Here is a 17,246-nt window from a genome sequence, read left to right on the forward strand (position 1 = left end):
AGGCGCCAAACTTTTCTCAAGAATAGGGCTACACTGTCAATTGTAAAAAATATTAGGAGTACAAAAATATGGGCATAAATATGGTGTAGATTTTTGTAGGGCTTTTCCTATTTTGCTCTCATTTCTCATTTTATCTTATTTTATAGGTCCAACAATAATTCATTATCACATATTCATCTTCCTCTCCGATTCTCAGGTAAATAATTATTTTTATTCTTTATTTGTCACTTTGATTGATGTTAATTTGTAGTCACTATAGCTTTATCTTCTTGATTTAGATGGCTAGAGAAGCCTCCACAAAAATATGTGGAGTGAATTGTTCGATTGTGTACTTTCACGGGTCTCATACATCTTATGCTTTGCTCTACAGATGATCGTTTTAATATATATTGATATTGATTTTGTGCATTGCAATTTGATTTTGTTCTTTATTTTATTGTAGTTTTAGGCGAGACATGCAGCTTTACCTACGGGTTCTATTGAAGAGTGACAAATTATGGAGAATTGAAGGTTTTAGTTTATAATTATGAGAGTTTTAAAAATGACGAGTAATTATCCATTATATTGAATTCTTAATTGTGATAGATTTTTATCTTCCTACTCCATAATTTATTGTTTAAACATTATATATTATGTGATTTGTTTCAAATTTATTATGCTTCAATGTTGATTTGTATAGATTTTTTATTCTCATATAACTAAAATGGTTACTCATATTGTTCATTGTTAATATTGATTCTAATTTATTTAATTAATTTAAATTTAAAATTAATATTTTAAAAATATATTAATCTGTGCATAGCACAGGCGTGATTATGCACAGGCGTGATACTAGTTATTATAATATTTGTCTCTCCACGATAAATTCTAACTTACTAAATACCACTGTTCATACAAAAAATATTTCAATTAATTTAGAAAATAGGTAATCAGTACATTAAAAAGAGAAAAATATCATTTAAATTTTTTGTCATAATTTATAAAAGTAGCTAATTAAATCATAATTTTCGTATATTTTTCAATTGTTCTATATAATTAAAATTTTGACGAAATTTATTATTTAAATCATAATTTTTGGTTAAATTCTAAATAAATTTAATATATTTTATATTATAATGGTCAATTTTCTATGATTATTATATATTTGGCGAAGTATAATAATGAAAAAGTACAAAACTCATTATATATTTTCTCAAAAATTGAGATACACGAAAAAATTATAATTTAATTAGCTAGTTTTGTAAGTTATAAAATTAATTAAAAATTGTGTTTAAGTAATTTATTTCTAATAATATGTTAAGAGAAAGCAAAGGGTGAGAGAAAAAGGAAAAAGCGTTGCTCCACAATTAGCGACTAGGTGGACTGGCGGGTGTGAAAAATAAGCTATAAATAAAGAGCGAGTACAAAATTTACAATTCCATGGCTGTTCAAAGCAAAAGTAGCGGCGCCGCCGCGTGGAGGGCGGAGGAGGCTATCGCCGGAAATTCTGAAGCTTTACAAGCGCTGAGGGAGCTCATTTCCTATCCTATGCTCTACTCTCGCGAATCCAAATCACTCGGCTTAAAAGTTCAACTCTCTTTCTCTGTCTCGATAAATCTATGAAGAAATCACTGTTGGTTAATTAATGTAGTCTTATCTCCCCGATTTTTCAGTGGCCTCGTGGTTTGCTGCTCTACGGTCCACCGGGCACGGGGAAGGTTTGTAGTTTTTTTGTTGCTTTTTTGGTTGTGTTTACAAGTAGGTAAAGATTGAACTTTTGATTAATTGATGAAAATTGGGATTTATAGACAAGCTTGGTTCGAGCCGTCGTTCGCGAATGTGATGCGCATTTGAGCGTTATTAGGTAATTTTTTGTTTCATTATGAGTGTCAAGTGTTGTGGCCATTTTGTTTCCTTGTTTGTTGGATTATTTATGCTTTTACTGGCTTGGTGAAAATGAGAACCAAATTGGAATTAGGTTAACTCTTTGAGATTTATTATTTCAATTCTTTATGGGAACTGATTATGTTAGCAAACTAGTAATTTTGAATGCTTTTCTGATGAAAATGGTCCAAGTTTGAAGGGTGAACAATCTTATTTATTTGCATTATCTTGCAGCCCGCATTCTGTTCACAAATCACATGCTGGAGAAAGCGAGAAAGTTTTGCGTGAGGCTTTTGATGAAGCGGCATATCATGCAAAATCTGGAAAACCTTCAGTTATCTTTATTGATGAAATAGATGCACTTTGCCCTCGTCGAGACTCGAGGTACCATTGATTATAAGATGGTTAAGAACTCCTTGCTATTTAACTGGATGCTAGAGTTACTAAGAAATTATTGTTTAGTATTCATTAACAGCTGCAATTAGTGAAAAGTAACTCTTTGTGGCACTGTATCCTTACTTTCAGGAGGGAACAAGATATTCGTATAGCTACTCAGCTCTCCTTGTTGATGGACAAAAACAAATCTTTGTTGGCGTCTGGATTGCATGTTCTGGTTGTTGCATCTACTAATAGGTACATCTAGGAGATTTCTTGTCGAGTCTGCAGTTTTGTGTTACCATGTCCTCAGTGGAATTGATAGTTTTACTTATTTTCTGGCTAGAGTTGATTCAATTGAACCTGCTCTGAGACGTTCAGGACGTTTTGATGCTGAGGTTGAAGTCTCCACTCCCAATGAAAATGAACGCATTCAAATCCTGAAGGTATTATATGTTAATTCTGTTAGAACTTATCTCAAAGTTGTTCTGTTCAAGTTTCTGCAGTTTATATATCCACCTATATTTAGTACTACTATAACTAATTGTATTAAGATGGTTATTTAACTTGAAATTTCAGCTTTATACAAAAAAGCTTCCTTTGGATACAACTGTGAACCTTGATGGGATAGCTGCATCTTGTAATGGTTATGTTGGGGCAGATTTAGAAGCTTTATGTCGCGAGGCTGCCATGTCTGCTCTGAAGAGATCCTCCAATATAGACCAAGATGCTAGTAAGTTTAGTATTACTATGGATGACTGGAATCTGGCTAAGTCTGTGGTTGGCCCCAGTATAACTAGAGGTGTTACTGTGGAAATTCCGAAGGTCTTCTGGGATGACATCGGAGGGCTAAATGACGTGAAGGTGAAGCTTATTCATCACAATACTGCTTTGCCTCTAATGTTGGCTGAATTTGGCAATATTTTTCATCGTTGTAACAGAAAAAGCTTCAGCAAGCAGTTGAATGGCCCTTGAAACATTCTTCAACATTTTCAAGGCTTGGGGTATCACCTGTCCGTGGTATACTTCTTCATGGGCCTCCAGGGTGCTCAAAAACAACCCTTGCTAAGGCTGCTGCTTGTGCTGCGCAAGCTTCTTTTTTCTCTTTGAGGTTTGATCTTATTCAACCACTCTTTGACTCTTTCCTGACCAACTATGAACATAATGGTTTAAAACGTCAGGTTCTTAAATCCATATTTAAATCCTATTTATCATATTCTATATCAGTGGTGCAGAGCTATATTCCATGTATGTTGGCGAGGGTGAAGCTTTATTACGTAATACATTTAGGAAAGCTCGATTGGCTGCACCAAGCATAATATTTTTTGATGAGGCTGATGTGGTTGCTGCAAAGAGGTGATTTCCATAGTTTATTTGATAAAAAAAGTGATGGGACTTCAGCGAAGTATATTATTTCCTGATACATATATATTTTTATTTGCAATGACAGAGTAGGGGCCTCAAGTGGCAGTTCAACAGTTGGGGAAAGACTTCTCACTACTATGTTGACTGAAATGGATGGTTTAGAGCAGGCTAAAGTGAGCTGATGCGATCCTTATGTAAATTACAGACATGATTATAGGCAAAAGTTTTCTAACAGCTCCCCCTTAATATGTATGTTCTTTTGCAGGGGATTCTTGTTCTGGCTGCTACAAATAGGCCCCATGCAATTGACGCTGCACTTATGCGTCCTGGGCGCTTTGATATAGTAAGTTTTCCACGCGCTGCACTAGATTTAGCTTTTAATAAACCTTCCAAAATAGGATGATAAGTTCCAACTTTAGTCCCTATTTCCTAGATTTGTGTTTGATTACATGTTGCTTTCACGTTGCACCAGATACTTTACGTACCACCACCAGATTTAGAAGGTAGGCACGAGATCCTTCGTGTACATACACGAAAGATGAAGATAGGCAACGACGTTGATCTCAGAGAAATAGCAGAAGATACCGAGCTGTTCACTGGAGCGGAGCTTGAGGGGTTGTGCAAAGAGGCAGGAATTGTTGCTCTGAGGGAAGACATATCCGCCACAGACGTGTGCAGCAGACATTTTGAGGCCGTGATGAGATCTCTGAGGCCAGCTCTTAGCCGAGAAGACGTCGATTCTTATGCCTCATTCCGAAAGAATCCGCCTGTAAGACTTTCTGCTGCATCTGAATCTGAGCACAAGCAGCAAAGCAGAGGGAGCAAGAGTCTACTGCTTGCTGCAGTTCCTGCTGCAATAGCTGTAGTTAGTATAGTTTTTTATAATAGTCTCAAAAATATTGTTACCTCTAGAGAGCAACGAGCTACTTGAACATGTGTTATATTTATTCTACAAGCTAAATTATTTATTCACTTTATTTTTGGAATTATTGGAAATTTGGAAGCTTCACTTTGTCATCCTCTTTATCTACTATTCATTTGAATATAGAGATCTGCAGCCATTTCATTGTTATACAAGCTGCCTTTCTGGACTGTAATGGTCAAGATTGGCTTTTTCTTACTTCAACTATATTATTTTATTTTTGTACTAAAATCTTTTTTTATTTCACCATAACTCACGCCAATTTTGAAATTATTATTCAATTGCATTACTTGGTCGATAGAAGCACACATATACAAGAAACAAGTACTAGTACTAACTATATCTTTCTATAATTGGTTCAATAATGGCAAAGACTAGCACTTATATTTGTTAATAAAATGGTACAATTATTGTGGCAAATATATGTATTTTCGCCTTAAACTATGTATTAACAAATCAGGTAAAGTATTAAGAAATAAATCAGCATGTATATAAGTCAACTGATACTTTGCTGATTTACATTTTTTTCAACACATATTTTTCAAACAAGAATAGTCATACATATTTTTCTATTTCCTTTTCATTAGATGATAGTTACTGGTATTAATACTATCATTAATAACATAGTCAGGCACATGTATTATAGCTGTGGAAATTCATTGGGCATGCCAAATATTACAGATATGGCCTCTTCCATTTAATTTTTATATTGCTCTCAGCCACCATTTTCTGAACAAATACAATCCACCACCTAATTCCAAATTTATAAAGTGGTCCATTCATCATAAATACAACATACAGAGAGGTGCTGTCCAAACTCAAAGATTATAAATTGATGTCCAAAAACACATTTTTTATCATTTGTTAGCATCTCCCACACTCATGCAATAAACAAGAGAGAGAAGAAACAAACATGGGAAACTCTCTTGCATGCTTCTCTCCCTCATCAGTCTCCAAATCTCCTCCAAAGGAGCTTCACCCTCCATGGATTTCCCCCTCAGCCCCCCACAGAAGATCAAGAAAATCGGCCACATCGTCTTCTTCTCCTCCGGCCATGAAAGCCTCGAACGTCTTCGATGAATCCTATATCAAGCAGCAAGCTCAGATTGCTTCCATGCTCTACCACCATCACTTGCAAAACAATGGAGGTGATCTCCTCCTCCAGTTGGACCGCTCCGTTTCGACCAAGAATCCACCTCCTTCTTCCTCTTCGAAGAAGCTTCCTAGGCGATCTCGCTCTGTCTCCAGTTCTACCCCTCTCTCTTCTATGCACCTCCCTAATCTCCAGGTTTTTTCATATTTTTTTTTATATTTTTTTAGTTATTGTTTTTGGATTTGATGGAGTAAAGTTTCTTTGTTTGACATTTTCTTGGATTTTCTTTGGATTGAATTAGTTTAGTATGAGACGTGTTCAATGAGATTTTAATTTTAGGCAAAGCTATAACTCAATCTAGACTAATGGAAATATTTATTATATAAAATTTTTATTGACTTTTGAGGGAGAAAATATGTGTAGTTTGGTTTGTAGTAACATCATAATTTAATGTCAATAACTTGCTTAGTTGCCTTTTACGGCCATTTATTTAGTTGCAGGTACATCTTGACCCTATGACTATTCACTTTAACCAAAAAAGAAAAAAGTACTGTGAGTAATTTTTAATCATTCCAATAATTTCAGGATGCTGCAAGAAATGATGGTAAAGAGAAGAAGAAGCATTTTGTGCTGGTTCATGGTGGAGGTTTTGGGGCATGGTGTTGGTACAAAATCATAGCCCTTTTGAAAGAAGCCAATTGTGAAGTTGATGCCATAGACCTCACTGGCTCTGGTGCTAACTTTTGTGACATCACTTCTATTAAAACTATAGCTCAATATGCCAAACCCCTCATTGATTTCCTAGCAAATCTTGCTGATGACAAAGAGGTATGGTTTTGTTTCTTGGATATGATATTATGCTGTGGTTTTCTTGAATGATTATGATGATGATCGATGCTTCGAAATGCAGGTGATTTTGGTGGGACATGATGTAGGTGGAGTTTGTATATCTTATGCAATGGAGATGAATCCTAGCAAAGTTTCAAGAGCTGTGTTTGTTGCTGCAACTATGCTCAGCAATGGCCATAGCGCCCTTGATGTCTTCTCCAAACAGGTTGGCATATAATCGCCTTTTCCACAAATCTGCAATGCGTTTTTTTAAAGCTTTTTTGCTGATCTGAGAATTTGTTCTGCAGGCATCCTTAACTGAGCTGAACCAACGTGCACAGAAGTTTGTATATGGGAACGGGAAGAAACAGTTGCCAACTGCAATGGAGTACGACAAATCCCTCCTCGAAGATTTCTTGTTCAACCAGACTCCATCAAAGGTAATCTTATGGTATTATTTCTGATTCATTTCTTGATATTGCATTCACCATTTCAAGGCTTCTCATCTTATAATTTTCTGCGTGTGTGTGTATTTATGTTATGCAGGATGTGGCATTGGCATCGGTATCCATGAGGGCTGTGCCGTTTGCACCAGTGACAGAGAAGCTCTGCCTTTCTGCAGAAAAATATGGTTCTATTCCAAGATTTTATGTCAAGACAGACTATGATTTCGCCATTCCTGAGCCACTGCAGGAGACGATGATAAAGTCAGATCCGCCTAAGCAAGTCTTCCAGCTCAAGGGCGCGGATCATTCGCCTTTTTTTTCGAAACCTCAGGCGTTGCTCAGGCTCCTGTTAGAGATATCAAACACCCCACATGTAAAGCAGGGGAAGGAGGCTTAGAAAACCTTTTTTGTAGCAGCCCTTCATTGTAATTAGATCTTATCACACATTGTTATGTTATTTTCACAATAAACTAGAGTATTGAACAGAAAATATTTCATTGAAAATGTTTTGATGCAACAATATGTGATGTCACATTATGTTATTTGTAGCAGTAAAGAGTATCAATAGCTAAGCACCTCAAAAAATCAACATTTTGAGCAAACCAAATCAAACAAAACAGAGATTCAACTGAAAACGGAGGCATGGAAGCCGTATATAAACGTCTCTCACAGGGTTTTCCATTCATCACTTCTTCCTCGGAATTTCAAGCCTCTTGCGGAAATCTTCTTCCATAAGAGGGATACCATCGCGCAACTTGATCTTCGGCTCCCAGCCCAACAGCTCATTGGCCTTCGTGATGTTAGGCTTCCTCTGGCGAGGATCATCTGGAGTGTTGTCAACGGTTATGATCTTCACGTTTGGATTGATCATCTGCAACACAACTTTCATGTTAGATTAGTTGAGAAAAAACCTATCGGGCTGAAATATGGCATAAACAGTTTTACAGTTAAAATTTCTGAAGGGTATAATCTAAAATGGCTTCAAAAGTCGAAAACTCTACCTCCTTCACTGTCTCCGCGAGCTCAGTCATTGTGAATTCACCTGAAAATGATGCTCTTGGTTAAGACCAAAAAAACCATCGTGGTCTAATGTAATCATGTCGGAATTTTGTGTACCTGGATTGCCGATGTTGATTGGCCCGGTGTTGTTTCCTTCCATCAGTCTGATAAGACCATCGACCTTACCAAAAAAAGCAAATAGAATGAGATGAAAGAGAATTATATGATGCACTTTTGATTGCATAAGAACATGATTCTCAAATACCATATCAGAAACATAACAAAAGCTTCTTGTCTGAGTTCCTGGTAACTGAACTGTCAAAGGTTCATCACTGGACACAACAACATTTCAGAAAGTTAATCTCTCATCTTAAACACATACAAACACAAGAAGAGAATCGGGATTAGACAAGCAACCGAGATTCATAGGATATAATTATTACCGTATTGCTTGAGCTATGAAATTGCTCACAACGCGGCCATCATCAATGTTCATTCGGGGTCCGTAAGTGTTGAAGATCCTTGCAATCCTTATCTCTATTGCAAAATCAACGTTTCGTGGTGGTTAGGAATACATGAAGTTGTTGCGTTTAACATCATTTTGGACAAATTACATTGTACTCAAAGCGAGAGAGGAAAATACCAATCCCATGCTGTCTGTGATAATCAAACATCAGAGTTTCTGCTACTCTTTTCCCCTCATCATAACAACTTCTAACACCTGTAATTTCATAATGGAGATCAAAACGGCCAAATCAGCACTTGTCTCATTCCAAATGCCTCACAATAAACACATGACGGTTCATCAACACATAAGTACCTATAGGGTTCACGTTGCCCCAATAGTCTTCGGTCTGAGGGTGCACCAAGGGATCGCCATAAACCTCTGATGTTGAGGTCAATAAAATTCTACACAAAAAGAAATGCAGAATAAATGAAGTCGTTCAAGAGAAAATGCTGGGAATTAAAAGAAAATGTAAACAAGTCTTGTTGAACCTTGCTCCCACACGCTTGGCCAGCCCCAGCATGTTTAGTGTTCCAATCACATTAGTCTTTATCGTCTGTTACGCCAAAAATTTAAATATCAACAATCAATGCATCTTTGTTGGTGAACTATATACATGCTTCTTCTGTGACACTTACCTTGACAGGGTTGTATTTGTAGAAAATCGGGGAAGCTGGGCAGGCGAGATGGTAAATCTGATCAACTTCAACTAGTAAAGGCTCCGTGACATCTGCAACGAAGAAATTAATGGACTTAAAACCAGAAGAGCAAAACCAAATAAAAGGCGAGAACGTAAGAAGAAAATGCGAAAAATGCGCACCATGTCGAATAAGCTCAAATCGCGGATGGCCAATCCATTGTTTTAGGTTGTCCTTCGATCCAGTGAAGTAGTTGTCCACAACAATTACCTAACCAAAACCCCACAATCAAACTTGGTTCACATATGTATAAAAACACGCACGCTATGTATTTTGTAAGAAAGAAATGCTCACTTCGTTTTTCTCATTCTGCATCAGCTTGTCGACCAAGTGAGAGCCAATGAATCCAGCTCCACCCGTAACCAAAATTCTCATGTTTGCCTGCCAATCATGTTCTAATTATGTGAAACTGAAAACGAAAGTGATTATAGGAACATTTCTTTATTGGTAATAGAAGATTTAGAAAAAAAATCTTGAATATTAAATTCAAAATGATCATAACAACAGCAAGTCCAAAAAGATTTATCAGTTCAGACAGAGTATATTTTTATAAAGAACACATTGCAAAGCCTGAGAGACGGAAACGCATAGCCACATTAAACACCATCGTAGACTACCTGGAAAAATTTGGCTTTTCTCAAAGGCGAAGGCTCGGGAGGTGGCTTGGTGGACACATGGTTGCTTCCATTCGATACTTGATTAGCCATTATGAGGTGCCTTCTTCAATTAAAACTCAAAGGCCAAATCTATGCACATAAAACAACAATCACCAAATATCCAAAATATATGAATGTTTAAACTGAGATACTAATAGAGGAAACCAAATAAAAACATAGTAACAATCCAATTCAAAATTCTTATATTCTGGTGCAGATGTTGCACACTATAATCATCCAATCACTCATAAACAGAAACTATCATAACTTGAAAAAAAAATAAAAAAAATTCAACAGCAGATCAAGACCAGATCAAAAGTAAACACTTGAAAAACACACAACACATGTAATAAAACATAATCTCATGTCAGAATTACTTCACTCACCAACATTAAAACTATGTAAGAGGAAACTAATCTACATAAATAGAAAATAAACATTCTCAAAATCCAATAATTGGTGGCAAACAAGAGTCTAATCTCTAGACAGAATCAAATCAGCCTGCATTTAAAACTAAAAATAAATGAACCGGCCTTCAACCAAATCCATAAACAAACAAATCAGCTTCACACCATTCATCAAAGCATACACTAAATCAAGATCTAACAAGGAAAAAAACTTAAAAAGGAAGAATCTTTGAACAAAATCAAGAGGTGATCACCTAGTAATTGCTGTAAGTATTTTGAGTGGAACTTGCACACTCTCTCACAGCAAAAACTTCACCTTTATATACTGAACAATTTGAAACCCATAAATTCACTAAACAAACAAAGGACGTATATTTAATTAATTCAATGAAAAATTAAATCAAGGAGACTCCTGAACCAGAAAAAAAGAGCATGCTTCATCATTATTCTATACCAAACGTACCAACAAGAGAGAGGGGGAAATCTTGAAAGTGAAGTAAGATTACACCAAATATTACTATGATTTTAAGCAATATTTATTTTTTTCAGCGTACCTTCAAGGTCACTCCACACCAGAACAAAACCAGAGGCAGCTTATTTTTTTCAAAAAATTAACCAAAATGGTAGCAGTAATAAATACAAAAAAATCTGCTCTAATTGTCCTTTCTTTCTCTTTACTAATCTTTTAAATATTGTTGATAATCCCCAATTTAAAAGGTTGTTATCACTTCGGCCGAGTTATGTGGGCTTTTATTTCTTGATATAGTTGACTTCTTGATATTGATGAAATATTTAAGAGTTCTTAAATACTTTTAATTCTGAAACCGAAAAAAATAATACTTTAAATTCTAGAGAAAAAGAGGGAAACCAAATATTTTGAACATGGCAGTAAATCTCATAATGATAATAGCGATGATTTGATTTGAAATTATTAATTCTTTTAATTATTTATCATTGTAGATTTGTAGCTAATACTCCAGGTAAATTTGCAATGGAATAAAAGAAACTAGTGGAGTACTACTATTTTGTTAGTACTTTATTATGAAGTGAATTTCTCCTTTTGTTACCCATATTATATATTTTCACATATTTGTAATTGTTCGTTATATTTGTAAACTGTTAAATTGAGAAATACGTGAATTGTAAAATTCATTATCGCCCCACGTTAGTCTATAGCCTTTGTTGCTAATTGTTGTGTTTATTACTTTGTTTTCGCTTTCAAATTTTTTTTTTAGTATTTTACTTTATAATTACGTTTAAACTTTAAACTATGAGTTAGTTGACTAATTGCTTTGAGCTACGTGGTCATGAATAGTATTTTATAAAGAACAATATGAATATGGAGGATTTGATATCTATATATAAGTGGAGTGGATTAGCCTTATGTTAATAGTGGATTAGGGTTGCTTTCTTATCCACATCAACATCTAATGAAGAGATATTTATATATTTGATTTGATCAATTGCTAAATAATTAGTAATATCATACTAAGACTAAATCTTAGTCATTAGATTAAAAGATCTAGTGATTTAAATAATGCCATATATTTAATTAAGAAAATTAATAAATAAAATTAGTGGGTACTGATGTCAATTCTTTCCTATTAAAATCATATTAAACTTTAAATTTACGCGACTCTCTCGATTTAAATTATTTTTTCACAAAAAATATATCAAATTAAAGATAATTTTATAAGGATTCCAACAAGATGTCAATTGCATATGTTCTGACGACGTTCGGATGATGAAATTTGATATTTTTATTTTAATTTTCGTAAATATAGATAATGAGATTTTTATCAACAAATACATCAAAAAATCTCAATAAAACCATGTAAAAATCTCAATAAATATGTGTTGATATTTTCTTGTACTAGTGTTGATATTTTTATGTCATATTGTTGATATTTGTAATACACTATGTTGATATAAAAAAAACATTCACGAAAATTATCATATGACATCATAATGACGATATTACCATTTTGTTGATATTTTGTCTACTATTTATTGAGATTAGTAAGATTTAATCTTATTCACTCATTTTAAAATCTAGAGGGAACATCTTTTTTGGTCCACAAACTTTGCCAAAGTATCATTTTAGGTCTGTGAACTTTGAAAATATCATTTGAGGTCCATCAACTATGAGTTAATATCATTTGAAGTACTTTTTTACTATTTCCAAGTTTTTCTGGACGAAAATACCCTCAATATCTTTAAGGGTATATATTTTTAATAAACTTATCATATACTCATATTTTTTTATAAATATCTTTACTATATATTTTTGATGAATTTTCTATATATAATTTGAACTTCAATATTAGCACTTAATTTTGTGACATGCAAGAAAATATCCTAATTCAATTTTTTATCTTAAAGAATTTTAAAATTGAAGAAGCAATTTTACTTGCATGTCACAAAATTAAGTGATAATATTGAAGGTCAAATAATATTTAGAAAATTTGTCATAAATATATTGTAAAGATATGTATAAAAAATATGAGTATATGATAAGTTTATTAAGAATATATATACACTTTAAGGTATTGAGGGTATTTTCGTCCAGAAAAACTTGGAAATAGTAGAAAAGTATTTTAAATGATATTAACCCATAGTTGATGGACCTCAAATGATATTTTCAAAATTTACGGACCTAAAATGATACTTTGGCAAATTTCGTGGACCAAAAAAGATGTTCCCTCTAAAATCTAAAGGTGGAGATTTGGTCTTGATTTTGGATTAGGGTGCTATAAGCATTAGAATATGACCCTCCATAAAATACTTAGTGAATATATTTATATGGAGTATATACAAAAAAAAGTTTAATTCGTTTTATATAATAAAAAACATTATAAGAGCATCTCCAAGGAGAAAAGATATATAGAAAAGGTATATCATCTATATATCTCCTTAGAAAGTGAAATATACCCTTCCAAAAAGAAACATACTCCAAAGGAAAAAGGTATATGGAAAGGTAAATGATTGTTTAAACATAAAATAATAGTACAAAATACATTAAAGAAATATAAAGTATGATGCCTTTTCAAATATCTTATTCTTTAGAGAATGGTTTTTCATGAAAAGAAGGCAAATGTGGTAGTTATAAAATTTTACCTCTCTATTAATGGAGAGGTAAAGATAGATACCTCTTCAAAATCAAAATGAGAAAAATTTAATACCTTCTCAAATACCTCTCTCATTGGAAAATAATTTTTCATAATAAAAGGTAAATTTTACCTCTCTATTAATGGAGAGGTAAAGATAGATACCTCTTCAAAATCAAAATTTACCTCTCTATTAATGGAGAGGTAAAGATAGATACCTCTTCAAAATCAAAATGAGAAAAATTTAATACCTTCTCAAATACCTCTCTCATTGAAAAATAATTTTTCATAATAAAAGGTAAATATAGTAGTTATATTAATTTATATCTCCATTTACCTTTCCCTCTCGTAGATACTCTAAAAGTATTAATTCCGATTTTTAGGTTGGTGAGAGGTCCTCATCATATTTTAGTATATTATGAAAGTGATTATGTTGAAGCATCATCTTTGACACTTTTTGGTAAAAATACAAAGTGCGCTACACAATTTGTAATTATTTGAGTATGTAACTAAGAGATTTAGTCATTTTTCATTTAAGTCGCATTCAATCGAGAATATCATTGAATAATTGAAGTTTTATGGAACAACTAACCTGCATATCTCAAGTCTGATTGAAGTATGTCTATATAGTATATAGTCCATATTTAATAAATTTCTACCGAAAATAAAAATCTTAAATTAAGAACTTATCATACATTTTTTTTAATACAAAGCTGACCTCCCCGATAATATCATTATATCAAGATATAAAGATTCACTACGTACTGAAGATCATGATGTTATGACATGAAATCACAATGCCAAATACTAAAATTAATTAAAAATCTTTCATTCACAAAATGGCATTTCTTCAGTTACAAAAGTTAATAGCTCTTTTATCTTTTTCATTTATTAAAAAACATTTTATTGTGTATACACCTAGAATATGCTAAAGTATATGCCTCGTAACCTAAGTACTCATATTTGTATGCATAATACACCGAACAAACGAGCATAGATAATAGATCCATTGCATAATTACCAATTACTCCCTCTATCGACCAATACAAGGCCAATTTTAATTGGACACAAATTTTAAGAAATGTAATAGAAAGTGAATGAAAAATAGAGTAATAATTTTATATTGAAATGTGAGTGGAATAAAGTTAGTGGAATATGTGGTCCATAGATAAAAGCAGTAAAAAAACAAACAAGACATTTATTGGTGACGAACGAAAATGGCAAAATGAGACACTTATTGGTGGACGGAGGAGGGAGTATATGTTTTATTATAATCTATTATTCCAAAAGTGTCTATTTTTATAAGACGAAAAGAGTATATTTAAAATTAATGAAAATCCTGGTTTGTATAGTCAGTTCATTTATTTCATAAATTTATTTGAACTTAAAACTATAGAGTAATTATAGTTAGGGTTTATAAAATTATTGCTGTTTTGAGAACTTTTCTTTCATAAGAATCTCATGATTTAATGTAAAATTAGATGCATAATATTAGTACTAGACAAAACAAAGAGGGCTGAGGTTAATCTTTGTGAATTGGTTCAGTGGTAGTGTAACAATTCGTGGAGCCAAATTTCTCCGGATTTGAATTTAATGTGACATAATATTTAAATTTATATTTAATTGACTGAAAAAGAGAGAGTTGAGATTAATGAGATAATTAGTCTCGGTTATGAGTAATTCGATTTACTCCCTTCCCGCTATTAAATGTCACATTTTTCTTTTTTTAGTCAATCCATCAATAAATGTCTCATTTCACTTTTGCTATATTTAGTAAGTGGATTCTATGTTACATTAACTCATTCTACTCATATTTTATTATTAAACCAATAATATGAAAGTATGATCTACGTTCCACTAACTTTTTTTATCACTTTACTTTACAAATTTAAAACAATTTCTTAAAATCTGTGCCGATGAGATATATATGGATTTTAATCATGGATGGATGGAGGGATTACTATTTTGAAGCGAATTTGGTTATTTTCACATAGTTTAGGGATCTCTAAAAATAAAATCATATCCCTCACGTTTCTTTTAAAAGTGAGGCCCACTTTATATGTATTTGCATCTTGGTGCCTCCAAAGAAATCAGCTATAGCCAATCCGAAACTGCTAGCTCCACTCGCGCACGATCACTCATTGGCTTTCCTTCCACTAAATTCCGAATTCTACACTGCTAGCTCACCTGGAAGATTTCATAAATGTCTGGAAGAAGTAATCTCATTCTCCATAATACTTTTCATGGCTCCATACTGTAGATCTGATCAACAAAAAAGTGAAGGTAATTAGAAAAGTATGGTCTTGAATTCAACTCATTTCACTTCACTGATGCGTGATTTGATTTGTTTGCTCAATTGTATATAGAGGTGTTGATTTGATTTGTGGACTATGATCTTTTTTGGTGGAGGGTTATAGGGCTGAGATGATTTATGTGGAGTATCATAATTAGGGAATTGTGATTGCAATAATGGCTGATGCAATTATTTCAATTCATGAAGAATAATTCAATTCCCATGATTATTGATGTTGGTAGCTGCTGCTCTTCCATTTTTGTATTAGGTTAACACTAATGTTTGAACAGGGAAATATAGTGTAGGTTAGGAATTTGTCTTGGAGCTTCATTGGATTATTTGTCTCTTGCAGCCTTGGATTGAAGCCAAAATGTAGTTTAAGAAACTGAAAGTTGATAACCTTTTTTAGATAATTATAGTTGGAGGAAATTTGATTCTCTACATAGTTGAAATCAGGCTATCTATTGGATTTATGCATAGACATACAGAATTTAGTGATGATCAGGTTCTGATTGTCACTTCTATCTGCATTGCCTGGATTAAGATGGTAACTTTTGATTGATAGATATGGGTCGTGGCGTTAGCAGTGGTGGAGGGCAGAGCTCGTTGGGTTACTTGTTTGGTAGCGGTGAGGCTCCAAAACCAGCAGCGGAGAAAGCACAAGCTTCACCGAGTGAGAGTAGGGTTGCTAGTAAAGAGCCTTCGCCAAAACCTAATGCCGGTCCTCAGCCAGTAGACGTTAGCAAGCAGATTCCGGCTGGGATTCACAGTAGCACCACAAACAACTATGTTAGAGCAGATGGTCAGAGTACTTGCAATTTTATCACGGTATGTCTCTGGGGAAACAAGATTCTGTGTTTGGTAGATTTTGATGAAGTTACTTGATTTTGGTTTTTTAACATTATGAAGTTACTGATATCTTTTGTTATCTTGATTGGATTATGATATGTTCTCTTACAATCTGATTACTATGTGTGATTCAATTATTGGGATTGGTAATGACACTTCCTTTTTATTAAAGAAATATCAACTAAAATTTAGTTCTCACATGAAGGATGAATTCAAACTGATCCTTTTGATATCTGATATATGAGAGTTGTATGTTTCCTTATATAGTGATTGGTGAGAGCATACTCGTCATCTTTCTTGTATCATTTTGCATTCAATTGTTCGTATTTTGTGTGATTACAACTTCTGTTTTGTCTCAGGATCGACCATCGACTAAAGTTCATGCTGCTCCCGGAGGAGGCTCTTCTTTGGGTTACCTTTTTGGTGGCGGCAGCAGCAACTAAGAAACGACCCCAGCTCTGTGGCTGGGATCACCAAGTGTGTTTAGAGAAATTATTTGTAAAAAGAAGCAGCAATATATTTTGCGCCTTTGCTGCAAGCCTTGTGAGATGATTCTATTAGAGTTCGAGGTTCTGGCTTATTTGTTTGTAAATGTAGCAGCAGAGTATGGTATTGTGTCTCTGCTGCAAGATTTGTCGATTGTTTTGTTACAGACAGATATGAATTCGTTGGTAAATTTGAAGTGTGAATCGAGAGATCTTTGTTGTGTTTGGATGCATAATAAGCATCTCTCATAGTGACTTTTCTGTAAAACAACTATACGATATTCTTCTATTGTACTTTTGTGTGTTCATGACATTTTCATTTGTCATTATTATTCTTAAACAGGTAATATTACTC

The 17,246-nt window shown here is 33.6% G+C and overlaps 4 protein-coding genes across 8 annotated transcripts; 3 read left to right on the forward strand and 1 right to left on the reverse strand.

Moving 5' to 3' along the window:
- The first annotated feature begins 1,419 nt into the window (after positions 1-1,419).
- LOC125204148 (cell division control protein 48 homolog B) lies at positions 1,420-4,589 on the forward strand. The gene is made up of 12 exons (XM_048102716.1): positions 1,420-1,566; positions 1,653-1,697; positions 1,788-1,843; positions 2,098-2,247; positions 2,389-2,496; positions 2,585-2,684; positions 2,818-3,102; positions 3,180-3,349; positions 3,466-3,594; positions 3,689-3,776; positions 3,869-3,946; positions 4,076-4,589. Exons 1-12 carry the CDS (start codon positions 1,420-1,422, stop codon positions 4,532-4,534), a joined length of 1,815 nt encoding a protein of 604 aa, XP_047958673.1. The 3' UTR covers positions 4,535-4,589.
- Positions 4,590-5,279: 690 nt separating this feature from the next.
- Positions 5,280-7,412, forward strand: LOC125205812 (putative methylesterase 11, chloroplastic). The gene is made up of 5 exons (XM_048104956.1): positions 5,280-5,813; positions 6,204-6,446; positions 6,529-6,672; positions 6,755-6,886; positions 6,993-7,412. The coding sequence occupies exons 1-5, from the start codon at positions 5,439-5,441 to the stop codon at positions 7,287-7,289; spliced, it is 1,191 nt and encodes a 396-aa protein (XP_047960913.1). The 5' UTR covers positions 5,280-5,438; the 3' UTR covers positions 7,290-7,412.
- On the reverse strand, positions 7,371-10,837 carry LOC125205814 (UDP-glucuronic acid decarboxylase 6). 3 transcript variants are annotated; one of them, XM_048104958.1, is made up of 13 exons: positions 10,712-10,837; positions 9,712-9,840; positions 9,389-9,475; positions 9,217-9,304; positions 9,035-9,126; positions 8,888-8,952; positions 8,712-8,800; positions 8,535-8,612; positions 8,335-8,428; positions 8,157-8,223; positions 8,009-8,072; positions 7,894-7,934; positions 7,371-7,763 (listed from the first exon to the last, which is right to left on the reverse strand). In XM_048104958.1, the coding sequence occupies exons 2-13, from the start codon at positions 9,799-9,801 to the stop codon at positions 7,578-7,580; spliced, it is 1,041 nt and encodes a 346-aa protein (XP_047960915.1). In that variant the 5' UTR covers positions 9,802-9,840; positions 10,712-10,837; the 3' UTR covers positions 7,371-7,577. The 3 variants fall into 3 exon arrangements, with proteins under 3 accessions (XP_047960915.1, XP_047960916.1, XP_047960914.1); XM_048104959.1 differs by lacking the exon at positions 10,712-10,837 and adding an exon at positions 10,621-10,643; XM_048104957.1 differs by lacking the exon at positions 10,712-10,837 and adding an exon at positions 10,412-10,500.
- A 4,550-nt stretch (positions 10,838-15,387) lies between these two features.
- LOC125207268 (protein SPIRAL1-like 1) lies at positions 15,388-17,204 on the forward strand. Of its 3 annotated transcripts, none has more exons than XM_048106536.1 (3): positions 15,388-15,547; positions 16,123-16,385; positions 16,766-17,204. In XM_048106536.1, exons 1-3 carry the CDS (start codon positions 15,508-15,510, stop codon positions 16,847-16,849), a joined length of 387 nt encoding a protein of 128 aa, XP_047962493.1. In that variant the 5' UTR covers positions 15,388-15,507; the 3' UTR covers positions 16,850-17,204. The 3 variants fall into 3 exon arrangements, with proteins under 3 accessions (XP_047962493.1, XP_047962494.1, XP_047962495.1); XM_048106537.1 differs by having other exon boundaries at positions 15,427-15,559; XM_048106538.1 differs by lacking the exon at positions 15,388-15,547 and adding an exon at positions 15,692-15,791.
- The last annotated feature ends 42 nt before the right edge of the window (positions 17,205-17,246 follow it).

The sequence above is a fragment of the Salvia hispanica genome, chromosome 2 (genome assembly GCF_023119035.1).
Source record: "Salvia hispanica cultivar TCC Black 2014 chromosome 2, UniMelb_Shisp_WGS_1.0, whole genome shotgun sequence".
NCBI classification, from domain to species: Eukaryota; Viridiplantae; Streptophyta; class Magnoliopsida; order Lamiales; family Lamiaceae; genus Salvia; species Salvia hispanica.

What these genes read in the sequence shown, in the direction of transcription:
- LOC125205812 (XM_048104956.1), top strand. Translation starts at nt 5,439, where the DNA reads ATGGGAAACTCTCTTGCATGCTTCTCTCCCTCATCAGTCTCCAAATCT. An exon ending in TGCACCTCCCTAATCTCCAG is followed by an intron (nt 5,814 to 6,203) that starts GTTTTTTCATAT and finishes CAATAATTTCAG; the next exon opens with GATGCTGCAAGAAATGATGG. An exon ending in TCAACCAGACTCCATCAAAG is followed by an intron (nt 6,887 to 6,992) that starts GTAATCTTATGG and finishes TATGTTATGCAG; the next exon opens with GATGTGGCATTGGCATCGGT.
- LOC125207268 (XM_048106536.1), top strand. Translation starts at nt 15,508, where the DNA reads ATGGCTCCATACTGTAGATCTGATCAACAAAAAAGTGAAG. An exon ending in TGATCAACAAAAAAGTGAAG is followed by an intron (nt 15,548 to 16,122) that starts GTAATTAGAAAA and finishes TTTGATTGATAG; the next exon opens with ATATGGGTCGTGGCGTTAGC. An exon ending in GTACTTGCAATTTTATCACG is followed by an intron (nt 16,386 to 16,765) that starts GTATGTCTCTGG and finishes GTTTTGTCTCAG; the next exon opens with GATCGACCATCGACTAAAGT.
- LOC125205814 (XM_048104958.1), bottom strand. Translation starts at nt 9,801, where the DNA reads ATGGCTAATCAAGTATCGAATGGAAGCAACCATGTGTCCACCAAGCCA. An exon ending in GAAAAGCCAAATTTTTCCAG is followed by an intron (nt 9,476 to 9,711) that starts GTAGTCTACGAT and finishes CATGATTGGCAG; the next exon opens with GCAAACATGAGAATTTTGGT. An exon ending in GCCAAGCGTGTGGGAGCAAG is followed by an intron (nt 8,801 to 8,887) that starts GTTCAACAAGAC and finishes CTTTTTGTGTAG; the next exon opens with AATTTTATTGACCTCAACAT.
- LOC125204148 (XM_048102716.1), top strand. Translation starts at nt 1,420, where the DNA reads ATGGCTGTTCAAAGCAAAAGTAGCGGCGCCGCCGCGTGGAGGGCGGAG. An exon ending in CCAAATCACTCGGCTTAAAA is followed by an intron (nt 1,567 to 1,652) that starts GTTCAACTCTCT and finishes CCGATTTTTCAG; the next exon opens with TGGCCTCGTGGTTTGCTGCT. An exon ending in ATGGTTTAGAGCAGGCTAAA is followed by an intron (nt 3,777 to 3,868) that starts GTGAGCTGATGC and finishes GTTCTTTTGCAG; the next exon opens with GGGATTCTTGTTCTGGCTGC.